This window comes from Heterodontus francisci, chromosome 4 (assembly GCF_036365525.1).
Source record: "Heterodontus francisci isolate sHetFra1 chromosome 4, sHetFra1.hap1, whole genome shotgun sequence".
Classification (NCBI taxonomy): Eukaryota; Metazoa; Chordata; class Chondrichthyes; order Heterodontiformes; family Heterodontidae; genus Heterodontus; species Heterodontus francisci.
In genome coordinates, this window is record NC_090374.1 from 187,053,490 (window position 1) to 187,079,952 (window position 26,463).

Sequence of the window (26,463 nt, forward strand, 5' to 3'; positions counted from 1 at the left end):
TGTTTCTCGTTCTGATGAAAAGTCTATACCTGAAACGTTGTCTGCACAGACACTGGCTGACTTGCTTGGGTGCTTTTCCAGCATGTTCTGTTTTTATTTTACACATTTGCTATTATTACAGTACCGACTTCCATCCACACTATTCTGTAAAATAATCATTAGTAATTATTGTAACACCTCTCCTACACAGAGACATGGCGTTCAATTTTATGACATTAAGAAATTTATTCTTATCTGAACAAGAGTGTATGTGGTCTCATTACTTACATTTGTGATTCAAGTAGAACCATTGGCTAAAGACTATATATTTCCCGTGCTATAAATGATGCTCAACACTTAACCATGTGCACGGGGGAAACGGCCCATGAATGATTTCCCCAATTTTAAGATTAGATTTCCATGATCAGAACACGACGGCAATTAGGACCCAGGGTATTGCTCCTGTCGTCCATCGTGGCTGAAAGCCTGGGGAAATCGATGGAGTGCAATTTGCTCTCTCGCTCTGAGACTGGAGGTTTCTTTTTTTTAAAAAAAAGACAAACATTATAGCCAGCCGCGCCAACGCGATCAGTCGTGCAATGTAACCCCATGGGATGCTCTTCGACCCATTTGTTCCGCATGCTGTGATCTGTTTTGTGACCTACATGGGGGGCTCAGAGAAGTTGAGTCTAGTCTCGAGCTGAGGGAGGATTCAGTCATTGTATCTCAAGGCTGAGCGTTCGGAGTCTCAGCCCTTCAGGAGGTGACATGCAGCTGCTACTAGCCCTGATAATGTGCGTTCTGTCCCTGCCTGGCTCCACAGGTAAGTGTCCGTGTCTCTGTTGTCCAGGGTCCAGACTGGAATCTGCATTTTGAAAACAAATTAGATGGGGAAAAATAGAATGTTCCAATAGGCCTTTTGGTCTTCATAATTGGTGTCTGAGCAGGAACCAGCGACAAAAGATGGAGAATTCTGTCAGAGGTTGTTTGGGAAATATTTACCTGACTCCACACTCCAATAAATCGGCAGAATTTACTCGCGTATTTTTTATTTCTGTGCCCGATTTACCTCCCAATCTTTTAAATGCTGGGGTGAGATTTTAATATTTAGAATCAATGCGTCGGAATTTGGAGTTAATGTCAGGCGAGATTGCCTCAGGACAACGCCAGATTTCCGAGGTGGATGAGGGTAAAGGACGTCCGAAAGAGAAATTTTAGGGAACTCATCGTTCTGGATGAAGGGAAGGCAGTGGTTATAGGTTATGACAAAGAGTGATTGCAAACAAGAAAGAGCAGGCTTTTTTTAAAAAAAGAAATCGGATTATAAAACCAAGCAAGGCAAGGGCACAAGGACTGTGGAGCAAAATTGTTTCAGCTGGCTCCGTGCTCCACCATCTGGGTGATTATTAATCTGAAGATATAAGAGGCAATTTCGCCAAGAACGACTTGCTTCATATGTTGTACTCAGAGTTATCCCATAAAAAGAAAAAAACATATGTGCCACATATGCTAGAAGGATAGTTCTAAAGCATTATGGAAGTATCCAGTACAATTAAACATCTCAATTAATGAGTAGAATTGATGGAATAGAAATCTTTTGTTTCAAGTTGTCAGTGGTAACTTAAGTAAATAGTAGCACATGATGTGATTTGTAGTATCTAATTCCATTTCTGCTTTATAATCACAAAACTCGTGATTTTTTTTCAGTTTTGAAATCTATTGAAGTTTCGAAAATTAAAGAATTTCAATGCAATCATTCTGTTACTGAAATTAGAGGATATTCAAACGGAACTGATATAATAAATGAACTAATGCTGCATAGTAAATAAAATGTCTATTTAAAAGTAGATGACATCCATTTTATATGTAGATCAGATCTGAAAAAAATGGAATATTCATGATAAAATCAACTCCATTACTGTAACAATTTGTTAATTTAATTTGTTAATACTGTTATGACCCAGCAAGATACTTTTTTATTTACCTGTCTTCAGTTAATGCTTGTAACAAATTTATATCATAGTTATTACACAGCTGTACAATAATTTGACAATTGCGCAGGTGTGCAGGTCCAGGTGAAATACACTTAAATGTGAAAAGTTGATGAGAAAGGTTTTAAAAATTATTTCATATTTTCCCTTTTCACTTTGAACTCTCCACATGTATGCAACTTCCTTAGCTTGTAGAATGGGCTGGAACCTTGTTCCTAAACATCAACAATGATGCACAGATATGGCATAATTTCATTTTTCTTTCCTTTATCAACAGTTAAACCCTATCCCATCTTGTGCTGTTCCACCACTAATAGCTCATATATTATTTGTTGTCGCATGGCTTCATTGGTTCAGTATTTTTCACTGTCTGATTGCACTATCCCAACCAAAGCCAGTAATGGATACCTAAAAAAATGCCCAAATTCATAATGTACCACTACAAAATAGTTGATATTCAATACAAAACATATGAAATCCAGCATAACATTTTCAAAGAAATGGTTAATCAATATTTTGTGATTACTGTGTTGTTTTGAATGTTTCAGTTTCTGTGCTTGTGAGATTTTCTAATTTAGGCATTGTACTATAATAATATATACTGCTTGATTTGAATTCAGGAAACATAATCTAATCCTCTCTGATGCAATCTAATATGAGGTTTAACTTGAGCATGTCAGACAAGAACAGGAAAAACAAGAAAGACTTGCATTTATATCATGCCCTTCATAACCACTGGACATTTCCAAAGTGCTTTATAGCCAATTGAGTTCTTTTGAAGTGTTGACACTATTGCAATGCAGGCAACTTAAATAAAGTTAGTATTTTATTAATTCTTCTTTTGGGCCTCCTTATCTCGAGAGACAATGGATATGCGCCTGGAGGTGGTCAGTGGTTTGTGAAGCAGCGCCTGGAGTGGCTATAAAGGCCAATTCTGGAGTGACAGGCTCTTCCACAGGTGCTGCAGAGAAATTTGTTTGTTGGGGCTGTTGCACAGTTGGCTCTCCCCTTGCGCCTCTGTCTTTTTTCCTGCCAACTACTAAGTCTCTTCGACTCGCCACAATTTAGCCCTGTCTTTATGGCTGCCCGCCAGCTCTGGCGAATGCTGGCAACTGACTCCCACGACTTGTGATCAATGTCACACGATTTCATGTCGCGTTTGCAGACGTCTTTATAACGGAGACATGGACGGCCGGTGGGTCTGATACCAGTGGCGAGCTCGCTGTACAATGTGTCTTTGGGGATCCTGCCATCTTCCATGCGGCTCACATGGCCAAGCCATCTCAAGCGCCGCTGACTCAGTAGTGTGTATAAGCTGGGGATGTTGGCCGCTTCAAGGACTTCTGTGTTGGAGATATAGTCCTGCCACCTGATGCCAAGTATTCTCCGAAGGCAGCGAAGATGGAATGAATTGAGACGTCGCTCTTGGCTGGCATACGTTGTCCAGGCCTCGCTGCCGTAGAGCAAGGTACTGAGGACACAGGCCTGATACACTCGGACTTTTGTGTTCCGTGTCAGTGCGCCATTTTCCCACACTCTCTTGGCCAGTCTGAACATAGCAGTGGAAGCCTTACCCATGCGCTTGTTGATTTCTGCATCTAGAGACAGGTTACTGGTGATAGTTGAGCCTAGGTAGGTGAACTCTTGAACCACTTCCAGAGCGTGGTCGCCAATATTGATGGATGGAGCATTTCTGACATCCTGCCCCATGTTAATAGAACACTGAAATCATTAGGAAGATAACAAATTCTAATTTTCTAACTCTCCAAATGTTTCAGGTTTTAAGTATAGTTAGACAGCATTGGTTTTACAGCAGGCAGTCAGCAGTTGTGCCAGCACCATAAACCTTAAAAGTTACTGATTAATAATTGTCAGTAAAACAGAGAATTTTCAGGGTAATGGGATGTTCTTTTCTGAGGAAGGACTTCTATGATAATCGCTATGTAATTGTAAGGTTCTTTTGTTGGCCCATTAGAAAGAGCAACTGATATCAAGGGTAAAAGTATATGCTTCATATAGATTGCAATTATGCAAATCATTGGACTTCACAATGTTTCTCTTTCCACTTGACATCTCATAAACAGTAATCCACATTACCAAATCTAGATCAATGTTGAGCAACATCACACACTTGGTGCCAGAGTTATGCTTAAACTTTGCAGATCTGAAAGCTGAGGATATTGTAAACTGGCTTTCATCATCTATTAAGATAACCTTGGACAGATGTCACTTCAAGAATACTAGATGGTAATAGAAGACACTTCACTTGCTGACCAAATAGTTCTGATGCTGGCTACAGTGCATATGATACTAAATGCTATTGTTTTAATGTACTTATGGTCCACTATCTATTTCCCTAGAGTAATTGTTTATGATTACTACCATAAACATTGTAGGTAGTGTTTATTTTATTAGATAAAAACATTTTCACATCAGAAAGTAATATATCATTAACCTAGGGATAAGGAGAAACTGTTACCAGTGGCAGAAGGGTCACTAACTAAAGGACACAGATTTAAGGTAATTGGCAAAAGAACAAGAGACAACATGAGGAAAGAAATTGACGCAGTGAATTGCTATGATCTGAAAGGGTGGTGGAAGTAGGTTCAATAATAACTTTTAAAAGGGAATCAGATAAGAACTTGATGGAACAACATTGCAGGATTATGGGAAAGCAGTAGGGGAGTGGGACAAATTGGATACCTCTGTCAAACAGCTGGTACCAGCACAATGGGCTGAATGGCATCTTTCTGTGATGTATCATTCTATGATTCTATGATCATTTCTGCTAACCCTAGATGTATCTCACTGATTATTGACATATTAATAGGTGATTGTCTAAAATATTTTCTACTAATGTAATACATATTGTTTTGTGTAATGAAATCAGGATAATTACTGAATATTATAGTACTGATTGTGCCACAATCATTAATACTCCAAAATGGACATGCATCAGCAGCACACAGCATCCTTACTATGATGTCCGTCATAATAATTCCCACTGGCCAAAAAAGCTTAACATCACTAACTCAACAATATATATTATTTTAAAATAACAAAGACATTGAATAACTTAAACCTGCCTTAGGGTTCAAATGGGTTCATTACAGATTACTGCCACAGTTCATGGATAATTTATGATGTCATCAGAGATTATTGCTTACAAGCACTTAATTGGCTAACTTTAAAATATTAGCTAAAGAATTTAACTCCCTGATAATTCCACTTTAAACCTGTGCCGTGAGTCCTCTATTACGCACTTTTGTCAGTCATATGATTATGTCTGTATTCATGGTATCAACGTGTCACAGCCTTTGATCATTGTCACTTCATCTTTGCTTCTGTCCTGTGCATTTTTGTTGAAACTACAGAAAAATATTAAAAATTATAGGCAGCAAAAAGTGAATATAAATCTGCAAAGTTATACATAATACAACGCTAATAAGTAGTACTAACAATTTTGAAAAAAAAAACAGACTCAGACCAATTATATTTCCAATAGTCTCACTTCAGAATCTGGTAATATTATGGTGTTGCTCATCATGAGTAAACAATGATTAACTCTATTCACATTCTAGCAAATAACAGCCAACATAGATTCAGAAGGGGGAAATCCTGGTTGTGAATCCTGTTGGTAACTCAAGCCTTACAATGATGTACTTAGACTGTCTTCTTCGACTTCCAAAAGTCCTTTGATAAAGTTCAAAGCAATGCCATGCCAATTTCTCCATTGCCAAATCCTGCTAAAGCTATGGGATTACAGTGAAGGACTCTCCTCATCTTCATAATAAACTGCCTCACTGACCCCTTTCCTTCAATAGCCTCCTTTTTAGCACTAAGTGGAAGGAATACAGACAGTTTCATCTCAGAGACTAAGATTATCTGTACAATTGTTAAGTCATCAACTCTTCTATCCCTCTATCCCCACTCCCTCCACAATTCATGATTAATTCCTTAGCAGTTTCACTACCATCTACCCCACCACCTCACTGCACCCCTCAACCCCTGCAACCATCAGCAGACTCATCTCCTCCATTAGATCCATTTCCTGCCCCCTCCCCTTCTAACTCATGACTACACAATTTCCATAATAAAAACAGAAAATGCTGGAAATAATCAGCAGGTCAGGCAGCATCTGTATTTTCAGCAGTTTCTGTTTTTATTTCAGATTTCGAGTATCTGCAGCCTTTTGCTTTTGTACATAAAGTCCATTCCTTGCCCTGATGTGTCCCACCATCTTAAATGTCTTAAATAAAAGCAAAATACTATGGATGCTGAAAATCCAAAATAAAAACCAAGTGCTGGAGATATTCAGTGGGTCTGTGAGCATCTGTGGAGAGAGAAACAGAGTTAATGGCTGGGATTTTATGCCCGACAAAAGACTGGGCTGGTGGCGGGGTGGGGGTTGGGGGTTGCGTAAAATGGAGTGGAAGGCTGGGGGAACCTTCCCGACCTGCTTCTGCCTCCGCTGCCAATTTATGCGGGGCAGCAGCAGTGAGAAACGGCCTGCCTGCCCCAGGCCACCAAGGCCCTTAAGTGGTCAATTAACTGCCACTTAAGGGCATCCACCCACCGCCACGGGTGTTTTGCGCTTGGCAGGTGGGTGGCTGAGGCCTCATAAAACCTGCCTGATAAAATTAGGTGGCCTTCGTGTGGGCTGGTGGGGGAGCCCTCCTGATCTGGCACCCTGTGCCTTATGGAGGGCCGCCCCGAAGTCCCAATACATAACATGCCCCCGCCCCCTTAACAGATTTACCTTGCCTTGCCGGGGCCTGACTGATTGCCCCCGAGGAGGCCCTGAAAATCTGGTCTGGATCCTCCGGCCCGGTGGAGGCAGGCTCACCACCAACTTTTCAGCTGGTGGATGGGGTCCCCTGCCCTCTGTAAATTTCTGGCCAATGTTTAAGGTAGATGACCTTTCATCAGAACTGGCAAAAGTTAGAAAAGTAATACATTTTGAGCAAGTGAAAGTGGGAAACAGGGGGAAGAAGAACAAAAGGGAAGTTCTGTGATAGGGCAGCTGGGGGTGCAGGAGAGATTAAATAACTTGGATGACATGGAACAAAACACAAAGAGATTGGTAATAGTTATAGTAAAAGACAATGCATTTGTCCAGAGAGAGTGTTAATGGCACAATAATGAACTGGGGGTAATATACTGGCATGGATTAAGAATTGGTTAATGGACAGAAAACAGTCATTCTCAGGTAGGTAGTCTGACTAGTGGGGTACCACAAGGATCAGTGCTTGCGCCACAGTTATTCACAATCTATATCAATGATTTGGATGTGGGGACCAAATGTAATATTTCCAAGTTTGTTGATGAAACACAACTAGGTGGGAATGTGAGTTGTGAGGAGGATGCAAAGAGGCTTCAAGGGGATTTAGACAGGCTAAGAGAGTGGGCAAGAACTTGGCAGATGGAATATAATGTGGAAAAATGTGAAGCCATCCACTTTGGTAAGAAAAACAGAAATGCAGAGTATTTCTTAAATGGTGAGAGATTGAGAAGTGTACATGTCCAAAGGGACCTGGGTGTCCTTGTTCATAAGTCACTGAAAGCTAACATGCAGCAAGCAATTAGGCAAATAGTATGTTGGTCTTTATTGCAAGAGGGTTTGAGTACAGGAGTAAAGAAGTCTTGCTGCAATTGTATAGAGCATTGGTGAGACTGCACCTCGAGCATTGTGTACAGTTTTGGTCTCCTTACCTAAAGAAGTATACCCTTCCTTTAAAGGGAGTGCAATGAAGGTTCACCAGACTGATTCCTGGAATGGTGGGATTGTTCTATGAGGAGAGATTGAGGAGACTGGGCCTGTATTCTCTAGAGTTTAGAAGAATGAGAGGTGATCTCATTGAAGCGTACAAAATTCTTACAGGGCTTGACAAAGTTGATGCAGGAAGGATGTATACCCTGGCTGGGGTGTCTAGGATCAGAGGACAGACTCAGAGTAAGAGATGAAGAAGAATTACTTCACTTGGAGGATGGTGAATCTATGTAATTCTCTACCCAGAGGGTTGTGGAGGCTCAGTCATTGTGTATGTTCAAGAGAGGGATCAATAGATTTCTAGACATTAAAGTTATCAAGGGATATGGGGATAGTGTGGGAAAATGGCATTGAGGTAGAGGATCAGCCATGGTCTACTGGAATGGCGGAGCAGCCTCGAGGGACCGAATGGCCTACTCCTGCTTCTGTTTCCCATGTTTCTAATCTTAAGTCTTGTATTTTGTTCCCAACCATTAGTCGTATTTTAGATGAACTTTGAAGGAAAAAAATGTATCAAAAGTTTACTTCTTGCTTTTTAAATTTGAAGTTTTAGTCTTTACAGGAATCTTTTAACCTTTAAGATAAGTTTCTGAAGTTGTCATAACTTCTCACAGAAGTCGCAGGACAAGAAGAAATTTTGAGAAATATGTTGACATTTGAGTGTTTTTAAAGGTGAGAAGTTACTTCTAGCGGCAATAGCGGAAATTTTTTTTTTACACAAACCTCTGTCTTCTATTTCACTAAAGACATTGAGGGTAGAATTCATCTTGTTCGGTAATGCAAAACAAATGATAGCGAAGCAGCTTTTCTTGCACACTGCCAAATTTTCTTTTTCATTGAGTAGAACCAGAAGTTCATTTTGAAAAATAGCTTTGTTTTTAATGTGAGCCAAACGACTGCAAGGCCTTAAGATCAGCCTCAGGGGTTAGGGGAGGAGGAGGAGAGAGGGTTGAAACAGGTTACATTATACATTATTGTTCCAACAATAGGTTCAACGCTATTCCTTGGGCACTGCTATGCTTGGGCATTTTAGCTTTGCTTCACCCTATCCCCAGAAACCCAGGGCCAGGTTAAAGGGGGCTGAGAGCCAGCAGAACTGGTGTCCGTCCTCTTTTTTCAGACTTTGTATGAGGGAAATGAATGTTTTCATGGGGCAAAAATCACAAAGCTTGGCCAGTTTTCTTTTTGTAGGATGCCTCATTTCTAGATGATGTTGTTTCAACCTTTTCGTACTTTGCCATTGAATTCTTTCTCTAACATGCACTATTACAGCTGCCAGAACAATTAAGTTGCTTGCAGAGATAGAGGGCACCCTGCTAAAAAACTTGTTTCGAGGATACCAGAAATGGGTGAGACCAGTTCGAAACTCCAGTGATACAATAAAAGTAAAGTTTGGACTTGAAATCTCCCAGCTAGTGGATGTGGTAAGTAAGTCTACGAGGTGGTATTCTCATTTTAACTGAAACTCAAAGAACTTTTTAAGAAGTATTTGCATTATGTTGACTTTAGTTGGCAAACTATGAGCCAGTTCAAATGTGACTGATAAGTTGTAATGATTACAAGTTTGCAACATGATTAAAGTTAATTGAAACCTACACATTAATTCATGAGTCTATCAGTGTAAAACATTTTTATCATTTATTACAGAATATAACTTTTATAACAAAGAACACCTACACTAGCCTCAATTTTGCAATCCAGGAAATACTGGGATTGAACACATTTGTGATGCAGGTGTATTCATGTTAGAGTGTGGGCTGTGTCAATTATTTGCAATTCTCATTTGCCCAGGCTCTGTACATATGAAGAACATGCACAGAGACAGGCCTACAAGATGACTAATTACCAGTCACAAAATCATTTTAGGGGAAGAAGTTTGGCTTTAAATGAAGAACACTCTTATTCTGTCAGGACCAACAGTTGTTAGAAAGTATAGCTCCAAGGACAACGCAGGCATTGCAGCAAAGGACAGTGGTTACTTTTGGGGGCAAAGGCAGCAAGCAAAATCTACATGTAAGGAGATGTCAGAGTAGGTCAACAAGCTTTTGCCGATCTGGAGTACCCAAGTAAAAATTTAGAAGAAGTTTTCAGGCATGCAGTGAAGTACAAAGGTAAGCGGACCCTCCTTTATGCACTTGCTACTCCTTTCTTCAAGGCACGTGTCAAATAGGATTTAGGTGCTGGTGTGAGTTCCCCTAATCTTCATTACCTTTCAGCTTAAGGGCAATCAGTAGAAAACCACATGGAACATTTCTGCCCTTTTTCCTATCTGCGTATGGAGCCATAGAGTCATAGAGTTATACAGCACAGAAACAGGCCCTTCGGACCATCGTGTCTGTGCCGGCCATCAGGCACCTATCTATTCTAATCCCATTTTCCAGCACTTGGCCCGTAGCCTTGTATGCTTTGGCGTTTCAAGTGCTCATCTAAATACTTCTTAAATGTTGTGAGGGTTCCTGCTTCTACCACCACTTCAGGCAGTGTGTTCCAGATTCCAACCACCGTCTGGGTGAAAATTTGTTTCCTCAAATCCCCTCTAAAGATCCTGCATCTATGTCCCCAGGTTATTGAACCCTCCGCTAAGGGAAAAAGTTTCTTCCTATCTAACCTATCAATGCCCCTCATAATTTTGTATACCTCAATCATATCTCCCCTCTAAGGAAAACAACCCCAGCCTTTTCAGTCTCTCTTCATAGCTGAAATGATCCAGCCCAGGCAACATCCTGGTGAATCTCCTCTGCACCCTCTCCAGTGTAATCACATCCTTCCTGTAGTGTGGTGCCCAGAACTGTACACAGTACTCAGCTGTGGCCTAACTAGTGTTTTATACAGCTCCATCATAACCTCCCTGCTCTTATATTCTATGCCTCGGCTAATAAAGGCAAGTATCCCATATGCTTTCCTAACCACCTTATCAACCTGTGCTGCTGCCTTCTATGATCCCTCTGACCCTCTGTACTTCCTAGGGTCCTACCATCCATTGTATATTCCCTGCCTTATTAGTCCTCCCAAAATGCATCACCTCACACTTCTCAGGATTAAATTCCATTTGCCACAGCTCCGCCCATCTTACCAGCCCATCTATATCATTCTGTAATCTAAGACTTTCCTCCTCACTATTTACAACACCACCAATTTTCGTGTCATCTGCGAACTTACTGATCATGACACCTATATTCATGTCTAAATCATTAATGTACACTACAAACAGCAAGGGTCCCAGCACCGATCCCTGCGGTACACCACTGGTCAACTTTTTCCAACTCGCAAAAACAACCCTCGACCATTACCCTCTGCCTCCTGCCACTAAGCCAATTTTGGATCCAATTTGCCAAATTGCCCTGGATCCCATGGGCTCTTACCTTCTTAACCAATCTCCATGTGGGATCTTATCAAAAGCCTTACTGAAGTCCATATAGACCACATCAACTGCTTTACCCTCATCTGCACATTTTGTCACCACCTCAAAAAATTCAATCAAGTTAGTCAGACATGATCTCCCCTTGACAAAGCCATACTGACTATCCTTGATTAATCCCTGCCTCTCCAAGTGGAGATTAATCCTGTCCCTCAGAATTTTTTCCAATATTTTCCCTGCCACTGATGTTAGATTCACCGGCCTGTAATTACCTGGTTTATCCCTGCTACCCTTCTTGAATAATGGTACCACATTCTCTGTCCTCCAGTCCTCTGGTACCTCTCCTGCGGCCAGAGAGGATTTGAAAATTCATGTCAGAGGCCTTGCAATCTCCTCCCTTGCCTCATATAACAGCCTGGGATACATTTCATCCAGGCCTAGGGATTTATCCACTTTTAAGCCCGCTAAAACAGCTAATACTTCCTCCCTTTCAATGCTAATATGTTCAAGTATATCACAATCCCCCTCCCTGATCTCTACACCTACATCGTCCTTCTCCATAGTGAACACAGTTGAAAAGTAATCATTTAAAATCTCACCTATGTCCTCCGGCTCCACACACAGATTGCCACCTTGGTCGCTAATGGGCCCTACTCTTTTCCGGGTTATCCTCTTGCCCTTAATATAATTATAAAACTCCTTAGGATTTTCCTTTATCTTGCCCGCCAGTGTTTTTTCATGTCCCCTCTTCACTCTCCTAATTACTTTTTTAAGTAGCTCCCTACACTTTCTCTACTCCTCTAGTGTCTCCACTGTTTTCAGCACTCTGAATCTGCCATAAGCCTCCTTTTTTTAATTGATCCAATCCTCTATATCCCTTGACATCCAGGGTTCCTTGGACTTGTTGGTCCTATCCTTCAGTTTAATGGGTGCATGTTGGCTCTGAACTCTCACTATTTCCTCTTTGAATGACTCCCACTGATCTGATGCCGACTTTCCTACAAGTAGCTGCTCCCAGTCCACTTTGGCCAGATTCTGTTTTATCATTTTAAAATCAGCCTTCCCCCAGTTCAGTACCTTTATTTTCGGTCCATCTTTGTCCTTTTCCATAACTACCTTAAATCTTAGAGTTATGGTCACTATCCCCAAAATGTTCCCTCACTGACACTTCTCCCACTTGTCCAGCTTCATTCCCTAGGATTAGGTCCAGTACTGCCCCATCTCTTGTAAGACTTTCTACGCACTGGCTCAAAAAGCTCTCCTTTTAAGCATTTTAAGAATTCCGCCCCCTTTAAGCCTTTTGCACTAAGACTATCCCAATTGATATTGGGGAAGTTGAAATCCCCTACTATTATTACCCTATTTTTGCACCTCTCTGAGATTTGCCTACATATCTGCTCCTCTATCTCTCCCTGACTGTTTGGCAGCCTGTAGTACACTCCCAGCCAAGTGATTGCCCCCTTTTTGCTTTTAAGTTCTACTCATATGGCCTCATGCGACACATGGATTAATTTCTGCAAGCTGAGCTAGAATCTGGTTGGAAAAGTCAAACTGATGCATGAATTTTTTATTAATTAATTCACGGGATATGGAGTTTCTGGCAAGGGCAAGCATTTATTGCCCTTGAGAAGGTGGTAGTGCTCTGCCTTCTTGAATAGAACTGAATAGCTTGCTAGTCCATTTCAGAGGGCAGTTAAGAGTCAAGCACATTGCTGTGGATTTGGAGTCACTCACAGGCCAGACTGGGTAAGGATGGCAGATTTCCTTCCCTAAAGGACATTAGTGAACCAGATGGGTTTTTACAACAATCTGGTGGTTTCACAGTCACCATTACGATACTAGCTTTTTAGTATGAACAATCCAAAAAAAGCATATGCAGCAATGTTGCTAAAATTTCACCGGATAAGAAAAATATGGGCACTGTTAAACAGCAGGTACCAGATCGAGAAACATACTCGTGCAATGTGATCTCAGCAGATCTGAGTTCTACTGCCAATCCACACTACTATCTAGTCAGGGAATGAAGTTGTGCAAGTGCATATTTGCAAAGCATACTCCATTTAACTCCAGGGACTTTTATAAATGTATCAGTATTTTTCAATAATTTACATGTTATGATGAAGAGTACATTTGTGCCTGTACTATCATAATATTAAAAAAAAATCAGCTGGGTGATGAATGGAGCTTTGTCTGTACATAGTGCTGCTTTGTCATTAACTTCAGTGTGACACATAGCGAGGATGCCTTGCACTATATTTTTCTTAGTTATTCACCTTTGGGATATAAGTCTTCTAGCAAAGCTGGCATTGATTGTCTATTTTGAGTTGTCTTCGAGAAGGTGATAGTGATCCTTCTTAAACCCCTCCAGTCCATGCGGCGAAGATGCTGTTAGGTTAGGAGTTTCAAGTTTTTTTACCCAGTGACAAAGCCCAAGTCAGGATGGTGCATGACTTGGAGGGGAACTTGGAGGTGATAGTGTTGCCATGCACCTGCTGCCCTTGAACCTCTAGGTGGTGAAGGTCATGGGTTTGGGAAGGTGCTGTGGAAGAATTTAGGCCTGTAAATGAAGAGTTCTTCAGGTGCCGACCTGAGATTATTTTTCCTGTATAACTGAGGCCTCTATGTTCAGCTGCTCATCCACTGAATGCACTTCCAAAAGGCGATGGGGATTTTGGAAAATCAACAGGCTGAAGCTACAGGAGCGGAAGTTGCTCAGATTTGGGAAAGGAAGCAGCAGTGACAGAAGAACAGTGCAGGAGCCAAGGCAGGACAATAGCAGATGGAACAATAAATGTATAATACACAAAGAGTTCTGCAAGAGCCTCAGCTGTCATGTAGGCTGCACAGTGAATACCTCTGTTCTGTGGTCAAAAGTGAAGAGTGGGCATTGGGATAAGTCCACAGAGGCACATTGTATAACTGTACCCCAGCTAGAATTGGCATCTTCAGGAGGGAAAGGGAGAAACATTTCTTTTGCAATATAAACTCTGTATTAAAACATCTTATAAAAATCCTTTTATTAAAAGCTTTGTGGATGTGAGAATGCAGTATTGTAGACCCCCTTCAGTCAGATTAAAGGAACAGAGATTAGGACAACCCCTTCAATCACTCATATCCTTGAATTTAGAGTAATCAGATCCCAGAATTTTTGGAGATAAACCTTGACTTAGTGTGCGAACATAAAACAGGAGACGACAAGCTGGCAGCCATTTTACATCACTCCATTTTTTTTTCATTGATGTGCCTATGCACCAAAAAAACGCTAAATTTGCAGACCCTCCTTGAAGGACTACAAATAGGCACGATTGGCAAAAACACACCATGGTAATCAATTTGATCTGGGGGGCATGGCCAGTTTTGTAGAGGGGAGGGCTTCCAGTGTGATTTTTTTTAAGTCAGTGTAAAAGATCGTGGAAACTTGATTCACACTGGTTGTAACTTGCACTTGAAATTCCCTGTTTTTTTTATGCTGATTAAGCCAATTTCCATTGAAGTGCAAACTAGCAGTAGCTACCTCCCTATACCTTGCTCCTTCTATTTTTCGATTAACTCCTCACATCCAAATTGCATTACACAAGTTGCATTGGAACAAAACCGAAAGAGATAATGCTCACCTTTTAAAGCTTTCTCTCAAGTTGCATTAAAGCTTTTTTAAAAGGAGTGTCTGGTTTATGCTGCATCCACTAGTGTGTGTCTCATTACAGGATGAAAAGAATCAATTGATGGCCACGAATGTATGGTTGAAGCAGGTAAGGACATCATTTCATGGCCTCCATGAGCATCATGCTAATACTGACACTAATGGGCAATTAGGTATGATTCAGTGAGACAGTTTATTCCTATTGTCAGGCTGGAGAATTAAGAACTTCTATTGCACATGCAGTCATTAACAAATAAATCAAATATTCTAGCTCCTGTTCTGAATGCAATAAAGCAGTGGAAGTAATAATCCTTCCCTGCAGCCACTCACCAGTGGTTTTTGGTGGATCCTCTGCACTATGTGCCTCTTCATCTCTACTTCCAGGGTGCTTGGCCAATGCTGGGATTTAATGTCATATGTTCTCTTCATTGTCCCATCCAGTGAAAGAAAATAATGTGTAATTAGGAATCAAAGCTACCATTGCATCCATAATGCAAGTGGAAGGCCTCTATTATAACCAAAGGACCTATAATTTTAATAGACCTAATATCCCTCTAGATTTCCCCCATTCCTGCAGCAAAAGCTTTCACCTCCATTTCACAGTTGTTTGGAATCTTACCCTAAAATCAAGTTTAACTTTGTTGTTAACATATTCACATATAATGGGAAGAATTTAAACTAAACTGGCAGGGGGATGGGCACCAGCATATAGAAGTAGAAAAGAGGAATAAGGTGCAAAAGGTGAGAGTGTTAGACAGTTCTAGAGAAGGGAGTACTTCGATATTAGATGGGAGTGGATTGAGAAGGGCTATGAGGAATGCAAAGACAGGATTACAATGCATGTATGCAAATACACACAGTATGGTGAATAAGGTTGGTGAACTACAAGCACAAGTAGCAATATGGGAATATGGTGTCGGGGCAAGAACGGAAATGTGACTTAAAAATGGCAGACTGGACACTTAATATACAAGGGTATAAAGAAAAGATAGAGAAGGTAAAAAGGAAGGTGGGGTGGTAGTATTGATTAGGGAAGACTTTGTAGTGTTGGAAAGGGAGGATGTTCTTGAAGGGACAAGGATAGAATCCATTTGCTTAAAGTTGAGAAGCAAAATGGGAATGATCACGGTACTAGGGATATTCTATAGGCCTCCAAATAGTGAGAGAGAGACAGAGAGAGAGAGAGGAACAAATTTGCATGGAAATCAGAGATGTGCAAGAACTATAGAGTGGTGATACTGGGGGACTTTAATTATCCAAGTACCGATTAGGATAATATTAGAGTAAAGGGTAAGGAGGAGGAGAAATTTCTGAAATGTGTTCAGGAGAACTTCCTTGATCAGTTTGTTCTCAGCCCAACTATAAAAGAGGCATTGCTGGATCTAGTGCTGGGAAATGAGGTGGGCCAAGTGGACCAAGTGTCTGGGGAAACTTGGGTTAGAATGATCATCGTATCGTAAGGTTTAGACTCGTAATGCATACAAGCAGGGAACAATATAAGGTGGAATAAAAACAAGAAATGCTGGAAATTCTCAGCAGGTCTGGCAGCATCTGTGGAGAGAGAAGCAGAGTTAACGTTTCAGGTCAGTGACCCTTCATCCAGCATTTCTTGTTTTTAGATTTCCAGCATCTGCAGTATTTGGCTTTTATAACAATATAAGATGGAATGTCGAGATCGGAAGAGGGCTAATGTCAATGCGATGAGAAGAGAGCTAGCCAAGGTAGAATGGAACCAAAGACTAATGGGAAGAGCTGTATCAGAACAATGGGTTATCTTATAAGGAAGAGAGGCTTCAGGTACAGGCTAGGTACATTCCAATGAGGGCTATAGGTAAAGGAACTAAAAACAGTGCACTTGGATAATGAGGAAGATACAGATTATGATAAAACAAAAAAAGGCTGTATGATGCATTGTCAGGTGAAATCCTCAAGTGAGAACCAGGCCATATACAATAAGTTGAGAGGGAAGCTGAAGAGGAAAATTAGACTGGCAAAGAGACAATGAGAGTAGAATGGCAGTCAACATAAAAGGACACCCAAAAATCATCATCTGGCATGTAAATAGTAAGTGGGTCGTAAGAGGCAGAGTGGAGCCTATTAGGGGCAAAGCGGGGACTATATGCTTAAACTATATGTGCAAGGCATGGCTAATATACTTAATGGGCACTTTGTATCAGTGTTCACTAAGGAAGTGGAATCTGACAAAATATCAGTAGAAGCAGAGAGGGAGTAGAGGCAATGGATAGGGTGACAATCAAGAATTGGGGGAGGCACTAAAACGGCTGGCTATGCTTAGAGTGGATAAGTCACCTAGTCTGGATAACTTACACCCCAGATTGCTAAAGGAAGTGGGGATGGAGATAGCGAAAGGGCTTGCCATAATCTTCCCTGGATATGGGGGAGGTTCCAGAGGATTGGAGTGACAAATATGACACCCTTATTGAAGAAAGGGTGTATGGACAGTCCTAGCAACTACAGTGTAACACCAGTGGTCGGTAAGGTTTTAGAAACAATAATCAGGGGAAAATAAATCAACACACACTTGGAGAGGTTCAAGTTAACCAAGGAAAGTGTGGATTTGCAAAACACAGATCATGCTTGACTAATGTAATTGAATTTTTTGATGAAGTTACAGAGAAGGTTGATAAAGGGAATGCAGTGGATATTGTTTATATGGATTTTAAGAAAGTGTTTGATAGGGTACTACATAAAAGTCTTGTTAACAATATTGAGGCTCATGGAATAGGAGGGTCAGTGTCCAATTGGTTAAAACACTTGCTTAAGGACAGAAAACAATGATTAGTAGTAAATGGTTGTTTTTCAAACTGGAGGATGGTACAGTGGTGTTCCCGAAGGGTCATTGCTGGGACCACTGCATTCTTTGCTATTTATAAATGACTTGGATCTTGGAATACAGAGTAGAATCTCAAAATTTGCTGATGACACCAAACCTGGAGGTATGACAAACAGTGAGGATGATATGAACTGCCTGTAACAGGACATATATAGGTAGCAGAATGGGCAGACAAGTGGCAGATGGAATTTAATACTGACAAGTGTAAGGTGATGCATTTTGGCAGAAGGAATAGGGAGAGGCAATATATACTTAATGGCACAGTTCTAAAGAGTATGCAGCAACAGAGTGACCCAGAGATGCATATACATTGATCTTTGAAGGTGGCAGGACTTATTGACAGAGTGTGGTTAGTAAAGCATATGGGATATTGGGCTTCATAAATAGAGGCATAGAGTACAAAAGCAGGGAAGTTATGCTGAATCTTTATAAAACTCTGGTTAGGCCCCAACTGGAGCATTGAATCCAGTTCTGGTCACCACACTTTAGGAAGGAGAGTGCAGAGGAGATTTACCAGAATTATTTTGTGGGATGGGGGATTTTAGTTACAAGGTTAGTTTGGAAAAACTGTGGTTGTTCTCCTTAGAACAAGGGATTTTGATGGGAGATTTAATACAAGTGTGCAAGATTAAGGCAGGCTTAGATAAGTTAGACAAGGAAAAACTGTCACCATTGATTAATGGTACATGGACAGGTTGAAGGTTTTGGGCAAGAGGTGCAGGAGGAATATGAGTAAGAACGTTTTTATACAGCTGGGGGTAAGGACCTGGAACTCGCTGCCCAGAAGGGTGGTGGAAGCGGAGACAATCAATGACTTCAAGGGGACATTTGAAGGAATTAGACTTGCAGGGCTATGGGGATTGAGCTATGTGGGACTGACTGAGAAGTTCCATGGCGAGCTGCCATGGACTCGATGGGCCGAATGGCCCCCTTCATTGCAGTAAATGACTGACTCTAATTTCCTTTAGCACCATTATATAGCAGACATAGCCCACTTAAAGTAATAAATGTTAACACTTATATTAAAATAGCTCACAAAATGATTTTATGCAAGCGCATTAATCAAGGCATCAGCAGAATAAAATGATGCATGAAAAATCGTAGGTGCCAATTTGTACCCCATCATTCTGTGGTGAAATGTGCTGGACTATCCCTCAGACTAGACTTCAAGCCTTGAGCTTTGGGTTATTCCTTTAACAAAAAAAAGTGACCAATATTGCTCCATCTGCTGATACACGGCACTTCAGTATCTTTGTCTATCAGCTGTTATATTGAATGTGTCATTAGGTATTTTTCAACGTTAATTTGCCTTTGTTAATTTCTGACACTCAACAAGCTAAAACTGTTCTCTGCGTAATCCTGTATTACTCTGTCATGTAGTAACATGATTACCGTTTTTATATTGTAGGAGTGGAATGACTACAAGCTGAGTTGGAATCCAGATGATTATGGTGGCATTAAGACAATAAGAGTTCCATCTGAGTCCATCTGGCTGCCTGATATTGTATTATATGAAAAGTAGGTGTTTGTAGTTCTACATTTCCTGATCTGCCAAGAAAAGAAAATATTGATAAATCTATTCTGGTAAGGTTAGGTGAAGTAGGTTGGGAGCAGGCTCAGGTGGTGCATGAACACCAGCATGGACTAGTTAGGCTGAATGCCTGTTTCTGTGTTATAAATTCTACATAATTCTATACAACCCACTTGGGTGGCATATTTTCGAAGTTTAGACACCACAGAAAGTGAGCCTTTTATATCTCCTCGCACTATAAATGCTCCTTATTCGACATTAATTTCACCCTAAATTGTCAATCTCACTTACAGGTAACAAGAATGTCACTTAAGATGTGAAAATGTCACATAGCGTAGTCAGGGTATTGTTTTGAAATCAGCTGAGCCGTATCATTGAGCCAGAGTAGAAGAGCATTAGTCCTTATCTGGGGACATATTGGATTCAACTTGGCAATGCCTCATGGTTACACTGCATGTGTGAAATGGAAAATGTTCCTCTCCCTAGCTCTAACACTTCATTTTAATGGGCACAAAACTATGTTCCATTTTTAAAAATGTAATCAATCTGTCAAATACAGTCACGTGCTCATATATATAATCTAATAATCAATTTTAGAGATATGTATTTCTCCAAGTTTCAACACACCAGAATCTACTTGAATACTTGACTTCCCCACTTCCAAAACAATCATTAAAAAATTCCTACAGAGAAAAGAACAGGGTTTAAAATAATGATTCAAGTGATGACATATGACATCACTGGGGTAGCAATATTTCTCTCAAACCCTCTCCATAAAGATATCTGTTGGAATTTTTCCATGCTTTACACTGTAATACATCTCAAACCTTTGTAGCCTATGCCACTGTGAGCTTTTAAACCCTCTGGGCTATTTGTTCTCAAACTCAATCAGTTTTTCTCTTTCAGCACATCATTTTAGCTACCATTCAAACAGTTTCTAGATTCACTGATGCCTCCTTCATTTCATGTATCCAGCTTCTCTAGTGGAAATGATTACACGTGCTAAAGTAAGAAGGCCCATTACAGACCCAGATCCAGACAGTAGTTCATTGCACTTTAAGTATCCTTATTCCTTTAACTCTTGCCCTACCCGCATGCCCCCAACCATACATACATGTGTATAAACACACTCTGGAAATGGTGTTTTATCATTGAAAATACTTCAGTTATACATGAATATTTCTATCAACTGGACATCCATGTTTGCTGTTATGTGGCATAGTAAGTAGTGCAGATGAGAATAGAAAGTTACAAAGGGATATCAATAGATTAAGTGAGTGGGCAAAACTGTGGCAGATGCAGTTCAATGTGTGGAAGTGAGAGATCATCCACTTTGAACCCAAGAAAGATAGTTCAGTGTATTTCTAAATGGTGAGAAGCTGGCAACTGCGGTGAAGCAGAGAAATTTAGGGGTCCAAATGCTGTAAGCCAGTGAGCAAGTACAAAAATAATTTAAAAGGCTAATGGAAAGCCAGACTTTATCTCAAGGATGTTGGAATACAAGTGAGTGGAAGTTATGTTACAGTTACATAAAGCTCTGGCAAGACCCCATTTAGAGTACTATGCTTGGTTCTGAGCACTACATCTCAGGCAGAATATATTGGCCCTGGAGCAGGTACAGTGCAGATTCACCAGAATGATACCAAGAGTAAAAGGGTTAAATTATGAGAACAGGTTGCATAGACTAGGTTTGTATTTCCTTGAATATACAGGATTAAGAGGCGATCTACTTGAGGCATTGAATATGATTCAAAGAGTGTAGAGCAGATAGAGAGAAATTATAAGACATTAATTCGGGCGTAAGACACTAGTTCAGCCTCAGCTGCAGTATTGCATCAACTTCTGGGCGCCGCACTTGAGGAAAGACGTGAGGGCATTGGAGAGAGTACAGAAAAGATTCACGAGAATGGTTCCGGGGATGAGGAATTTCAGTTATGAAGATAGATTGGAGAAGTTAGGACTGTTTTCCTTGGAGAAGAGAAGGCTGAGAGGTGATTTGATAGAGGTATTCAAAATTATGAGGGGTCTGGACAGAGTAGATAGAGAAAAACTGTTCCCACTCATGAAAGGATCGAGAACGAGAGGGCACAGATTTAAAGTATTTGGTAAGTGAAGCATGAGGAAAAACTTTTTCACGCAGCGAGTGGTTAAGGTCTGGAATGTTCTGCCTGAGAGTGTGCTGGAGACAGGTTGAATTGAAGCATTCAAAAGGAAATTAGACAGTAATATGGAAAGGAAGAATATTCAGGGTTACAGGGCGAAGGCAGGGGAATGGAACTGAGGGAATTGCTCATTCAGAGAACCAGTATGGACACGATGGGCCCAATGGCCTCCTTCTGCACTGTAATGATTCTGTGATTCTGTGATAGTGGGCGAGTCCAGATGGAGCAGCATAACTTTAAAATTAGAGCTTGGCTGTCAACTTTGTCCCTGCCAGAATGGCATTTTCGGATCGGGAACCCGATTTCCTAATGGGCAGCTTTTGCCGAGGCTCTTTCCCAAAGCAACGACATTAGCACCCTCCTCCGGGTTCCCCGATAATTAAGGAGGGCAGGTGGAATGATGTGACCATTCTGTCAAAGGAACGATTTCTAATTGAAAGGACCATGGTTTGGGTCACCAGCACTTGGATTATTGAGGCTGCAGGCCAAGTGCTGGAAAATGGGATTAGGATAGGTGCTTGATGGCCGGCACAGACACGATGGGCCAAAGGGCCTGTTTCTGTGCTGTATAACTCTATGACTACAGCAACCACAGGAATGGAGAGGAGACCTGGGAAGACTGCGCTCTGGGTACCTGACTCTTACCTGCAGTTCCTGGTGCAGAACCTGAGGGACTAAATGAGGTGATTCTCCAAAGCAGGCATGGATGGAAATGGCTGAGGAAGTCAGCAGCAAGAATGTGGCCCCTCTAAACTGGGACACTGCATGAAGATGATCCAGGACCTCAGGAGGACATGGCAGGTGAGTGGCGCAACACTTTCAGGTGCCAAGCTCCACACTCTGACATGCCCAGCATTCTCCTGCACAACATTACTCAGGTCAACACACCTTGCAGTCCACTAATTTCTCTTTCTGCAGACACCTCACAACCCAATTTGAACAGCCAAAACTCTCACTTGCCATCAGCCTCTTGTCCTCTCATAACCATGCCTCACAGTGTCCCTCCAATAATGGTGTCCTTTCCTCCATTCCTCATAGCCACACCTCTCTGCTTCCTCTCCTTGCAGGAGAAGACAGCACACTACTTGGTGAGAGGCAGAAAACCGGGGGTGGGATGGTGACCCTCCAGTGACAGGCACCATGTCAGCTAGTGCCAATGCGTGCCCACTTGCTCTGCTGGGAAGGAGATCTTTTTCTAGGAGGCTGCAGATGTCTGCAGCGACCTGTCATTGAAGCAGGAGTCTCCTGATCCACTGTTACTCAAACATGTTGGGAGAGCTGATCCTCTGCCAGTAGACCCTGTGCTGGGGATCTTGTTTCCTTCCAGCTGGATCTTGGTGTTCATCCCATATCTCCTGTGGAGGGACATGTGGCTGAGGAAAACGCAGCTGGTAGTTCTGCTGGTATTGCTTCTGCTGCTGATAGAGCTGTTGGCTGCTCTTGCCCCTCAGTGGAAATCTGGAACTCACTCCCAAAAAAGCTGTTGAGCCTTGGTCAGTTGAAAATTTCTAAACTGAGATTCATAGACTTTTGTTAGGTAAGGCCATTTTGCGATATGGAAACAAATGTGGTTAAATGGGGTGGGGTACAGATCTACTCTGATCTAATTGAATGGTAGACCACGCTTGAGGGGCTGAATGGCCTACTCTTGTTCCTAGGTTCTTATATGTTTAATTATATTACATTTTGAAACATTTTACACACAATTAGGGCGGCACAGTGGCGCAGTGGTTAGCACCGCAGCCTCACAGCTCTAGCGACCCGGGTTCAATTCTGGGTACTGCCTGTGTGGAGTTTGCAAGTTCTCCCTGTGTCTGCGTGGATTTCCTCCGGGTGCTCCGGTTTCCTCCCACATGCCAAAGACTTGCTGGTTGATAGGTTAATTGGACATTATAAATTGCCCCTAGTATAGGTAGGTGGTAGGGAAATATAGGGACAGGTGGGGATGTGGTAGGAATATGGAATTAGTGTAGGATTAGTATAAACGGGTGGTGGATGGTCGGCACAGACTCGGTGGGCCGAAGGGCCTGTTTCAGTGCTGTATCTCTAAACTAAACTAAACAATTGACAAATTATTAATTCTGACTGACTTAAACATAGCAACAATAGTAATCTCAGTGTTTCAAAGTTATATGTTTCTTTACTTTGGCTCATTTTAACATCAGCAAAACCTTGTATTCAAACCACTGCTGTTTCTGATCATCTAATCTATGACAGCTATTATGTTTCACTGCTTGCCTTTAGATAAGGCCTGTACAAAGTGAGGATGTATATGGTGGTAACAGTAATTCCATAAAACCATCAACATTGACCACTGCATGGAGTAACATGTCACCTTGTGCCTCTGGAAAATTCACAGTCATTCTAGTGACCTTGCAGTTAGGTTGTCAGCTTGTCCTTCCTGATTCGTCTTAGAACGAGATGGCAACATGCATGCAGAAGAAAAATACAATCGACAGTGGATCTGTCTGCAGGGCTGTATCCTGCGCATGAATACAGACCACCAGTTGAAGGACACAAGGATTGTATAGAATTATACAGAATGTACAGCACAGAAACAGGCCAATTGGCCCAACTGGTCCATATCCGTTGTTTATGCTCCACTTGAACCTCCTTCCACCTGTGTTTGCTATTTGCAGCAAAATCATAAATCTATCATTTCTTATGCATTAACAAGTTTACTTTAACAGAAAAAGTTCTCATCAGAATGTCAGGTTTGATCACCCCATCCATCCTTTACACCACCTTTTGATTTTCTAGTACAGCAGCCGCAGGACCCCAGTCACTGAATCACCCATCCCGACTGCCTCGTGTCCTTCAAAGTTCTGATTTACTCTGGATAGAAATGCAAGCAGACAGCTGCAAGTATGTTTGATTTAATAGGTATTGCTGTGTTATATTTTAAAATGAAGATTTGGTGCATGCCCAAGTTGGCTGCAATTATGATACTGTGGTTCAGTGGTACTGTTCTTGATATCCAAGTTAAAAGGTTATGGGTTCAACTCTGCAGACTTTAACCAATGATTTAGACTGACACTTTAGTGCTGTACTGTGAGAGTGCTACACTGATGAAACTGCTGTCTTTTGGATAAGACTTTACACTGAGATCCCGTCTGCTCTCTCAGATGGACTTAAAATATTCCACGACACTCTTTTGAAGAAGAGAGTTCTTGGCTAAACATATATCTGTCAGACACCTAAAACAGATCATCTGGTCATCAATCTCATTGCTGTTTGTGGGAGCTTACTCTGCATAAATTGGCTGCTGTGTTTCCCACATTACTTAAGAGACTTCACTCCAAAAATACTTAATTGGCTATAAAGCATCTTACAATGTCCTAAGGTAGTGAAAGGCACCATATAAACGTAAGTTCTTTGTTTAATATTTTTGAGAATTGTAAACTATATCAAATTCCTTTATTATTCAATGGACATAGTTTGATAGGTTCATGCTTTTGTTAAAACATGTTAATATGTTTGTTACTAATATACACTGCAATTTCAACCCATTAATTTTTCTGCAGTATGGACGCATCTAAGACCCAGCACTAAGTTGGTATGACTAACAGTCAACATTAAATTATATTTAATAAACATCAGATTTTAATGTTGCTTTAATACTGGGCAAGGTTCTATAGATCTAGTAACTAGTAGATCTCCTGTGGCATCACTCATGGGGAATCAGGTTTAAAACAACCAGAAGGATCTTTTGAGATACAGGATTAAATCAGTAGCTGAAGCAGTTTAGAGAAGAGTTTTATGTTCATTATCCTGAGCACATTCCAATGTCACCTAGATATTGGGGCAAGCGTAAACACTCTGAAGGACATAGGATATCCTTCATGATAGTCTGAAACACAGAATGTGAAAATATATCTTGGTAACAAAAGTAGAGGTTCAAAATGCAGCCAAAGGTTCCCCATTTTCACACTTGCAGGGTTGCACCTGTTTTGTGCATGTACACAGCATTGTATTGTATGCCCAGTGCCTTCCTGGCTGGGCAATGAGAAAAGGGTGAGGTCCCTAAGTAATGGTTAAGATGGAAATACCAATCCAAATTTAGAAAACAGGGAGCCAACAGCCTATTCAACCATTTTGGATTCTTGGTATTTGAATTTTTGATTTGACATCTCCAGTAGCTGCTATCTCTTCAATGAATAAACATCAGGGTTGTCTTCCTGGCAGGAGGAGAGGCAAGGGGAGCAGAGAGAAATGCGAACCCAGTATGGACCTGTTGGTGAGCCAGCAGAGGGGTTAAGGAGTGGGGGGGGGGGCTGTTATGAAGGAGGGTGGTAGATCACAATGACAACTGAGGTGGAGAATCAGATGAGGCCAAATGGGGGCAAGAAGCAGCAGAATGGATTGGCAGTAGCAGCTAGCTGCATACACAGTGTAAGGTATTTTGTGTAACTCTCTCTTAACTCTTTATGGCAATCAGAGGTAAGAATCAACTAAGGCTTATTACTTTTCCAACTATTGGTTTTCGTAAATTAAAATACAAGAAGTTTTGCAAATTGAAATATAGAAAATAGAAACATAGAAAGATTTATGGCACAGAATGAGGCATATTGGCCAATCGTGTCCGTTCTGGCCAAAAACGAGCTATGCAGTCAGATCTCACCTACCAGCTCTTGGTCCGTAGCCTTGTAGGTTACGGCAGCTGAAGTGCATATTCATGTTTTTTTTTAATGCAATGAGGGTTTATGCCTCTAACCCCCTTTCAGGCAGTGAGTTGCAGGCCACTTTTGGGTGAAAATATTTTCTCTCCAACTCTCCACTAATCCTTCCATCTATTTACTTTAAATCTATGCCCCTGGTTATTGGCCTCTTGGCGAATGAAAATAGGTCCTTCCTATCCACTCTATCTAGGCTCCTCATAATTTTATTAGGCTTAATTAAATCCCCCCTCAGTCTCCGCTGTTCCAAAGTAACCAAACCCAGACTATCCAATCTTTCATCATAGCTAAAATTCTCCATTCCTGGCAACATTCTCGTAAATCTCTTTTGTATCCTCTCCAGTGCGATCACATCCTCCCTGTAATGCAGTGACTGGAACTGCATGCAGTGTTTTAGTTGCGGTCTAACTAGTGTTTTCTACAGTTCTAGCATGACCTCCCTGCTCTTATACTCTAGGCCTCCGTCAATAATCCTGTATGCCTTCTTAACCACCTTTTCTAC

General features: G+C 41.3%; 1 protein-coding gene across 1 annotated transcript in view; it reads left to right on the forward strand.

Annotated features, from left to right (window-relative positions):
- Positions 1 to 747: 747 nt before the first annotated feature.
- The window catches only part of LOC137368763 (neuronal acetylcholine receptor subunit beta-3-like), a 32,350-nt gene continuing 6,634 nt past the window's right edge, over positions 748 to 26,463 (forward strand). Inside the window, exons 1-4 of the mRNA XM_068028960.1 lie at positions 748 to 802; positions 9,013 to 9,164; positions 14,803 to 14,847; positions 19,001 to 19,110. Coding sequence (XP_067885061.1) covers positions 748 to 802; positions 9,013 to 9,164; positions 14,803 to 14,847; positions 19,001 to 19,110 — 362 coding nt within the window. The remainder of the gene's footprint in view (positions 803 to 9,012; positions 9,165 to 14,802; positions 14,848 to 19,000; positions 19,111 to 26,463) is intronic.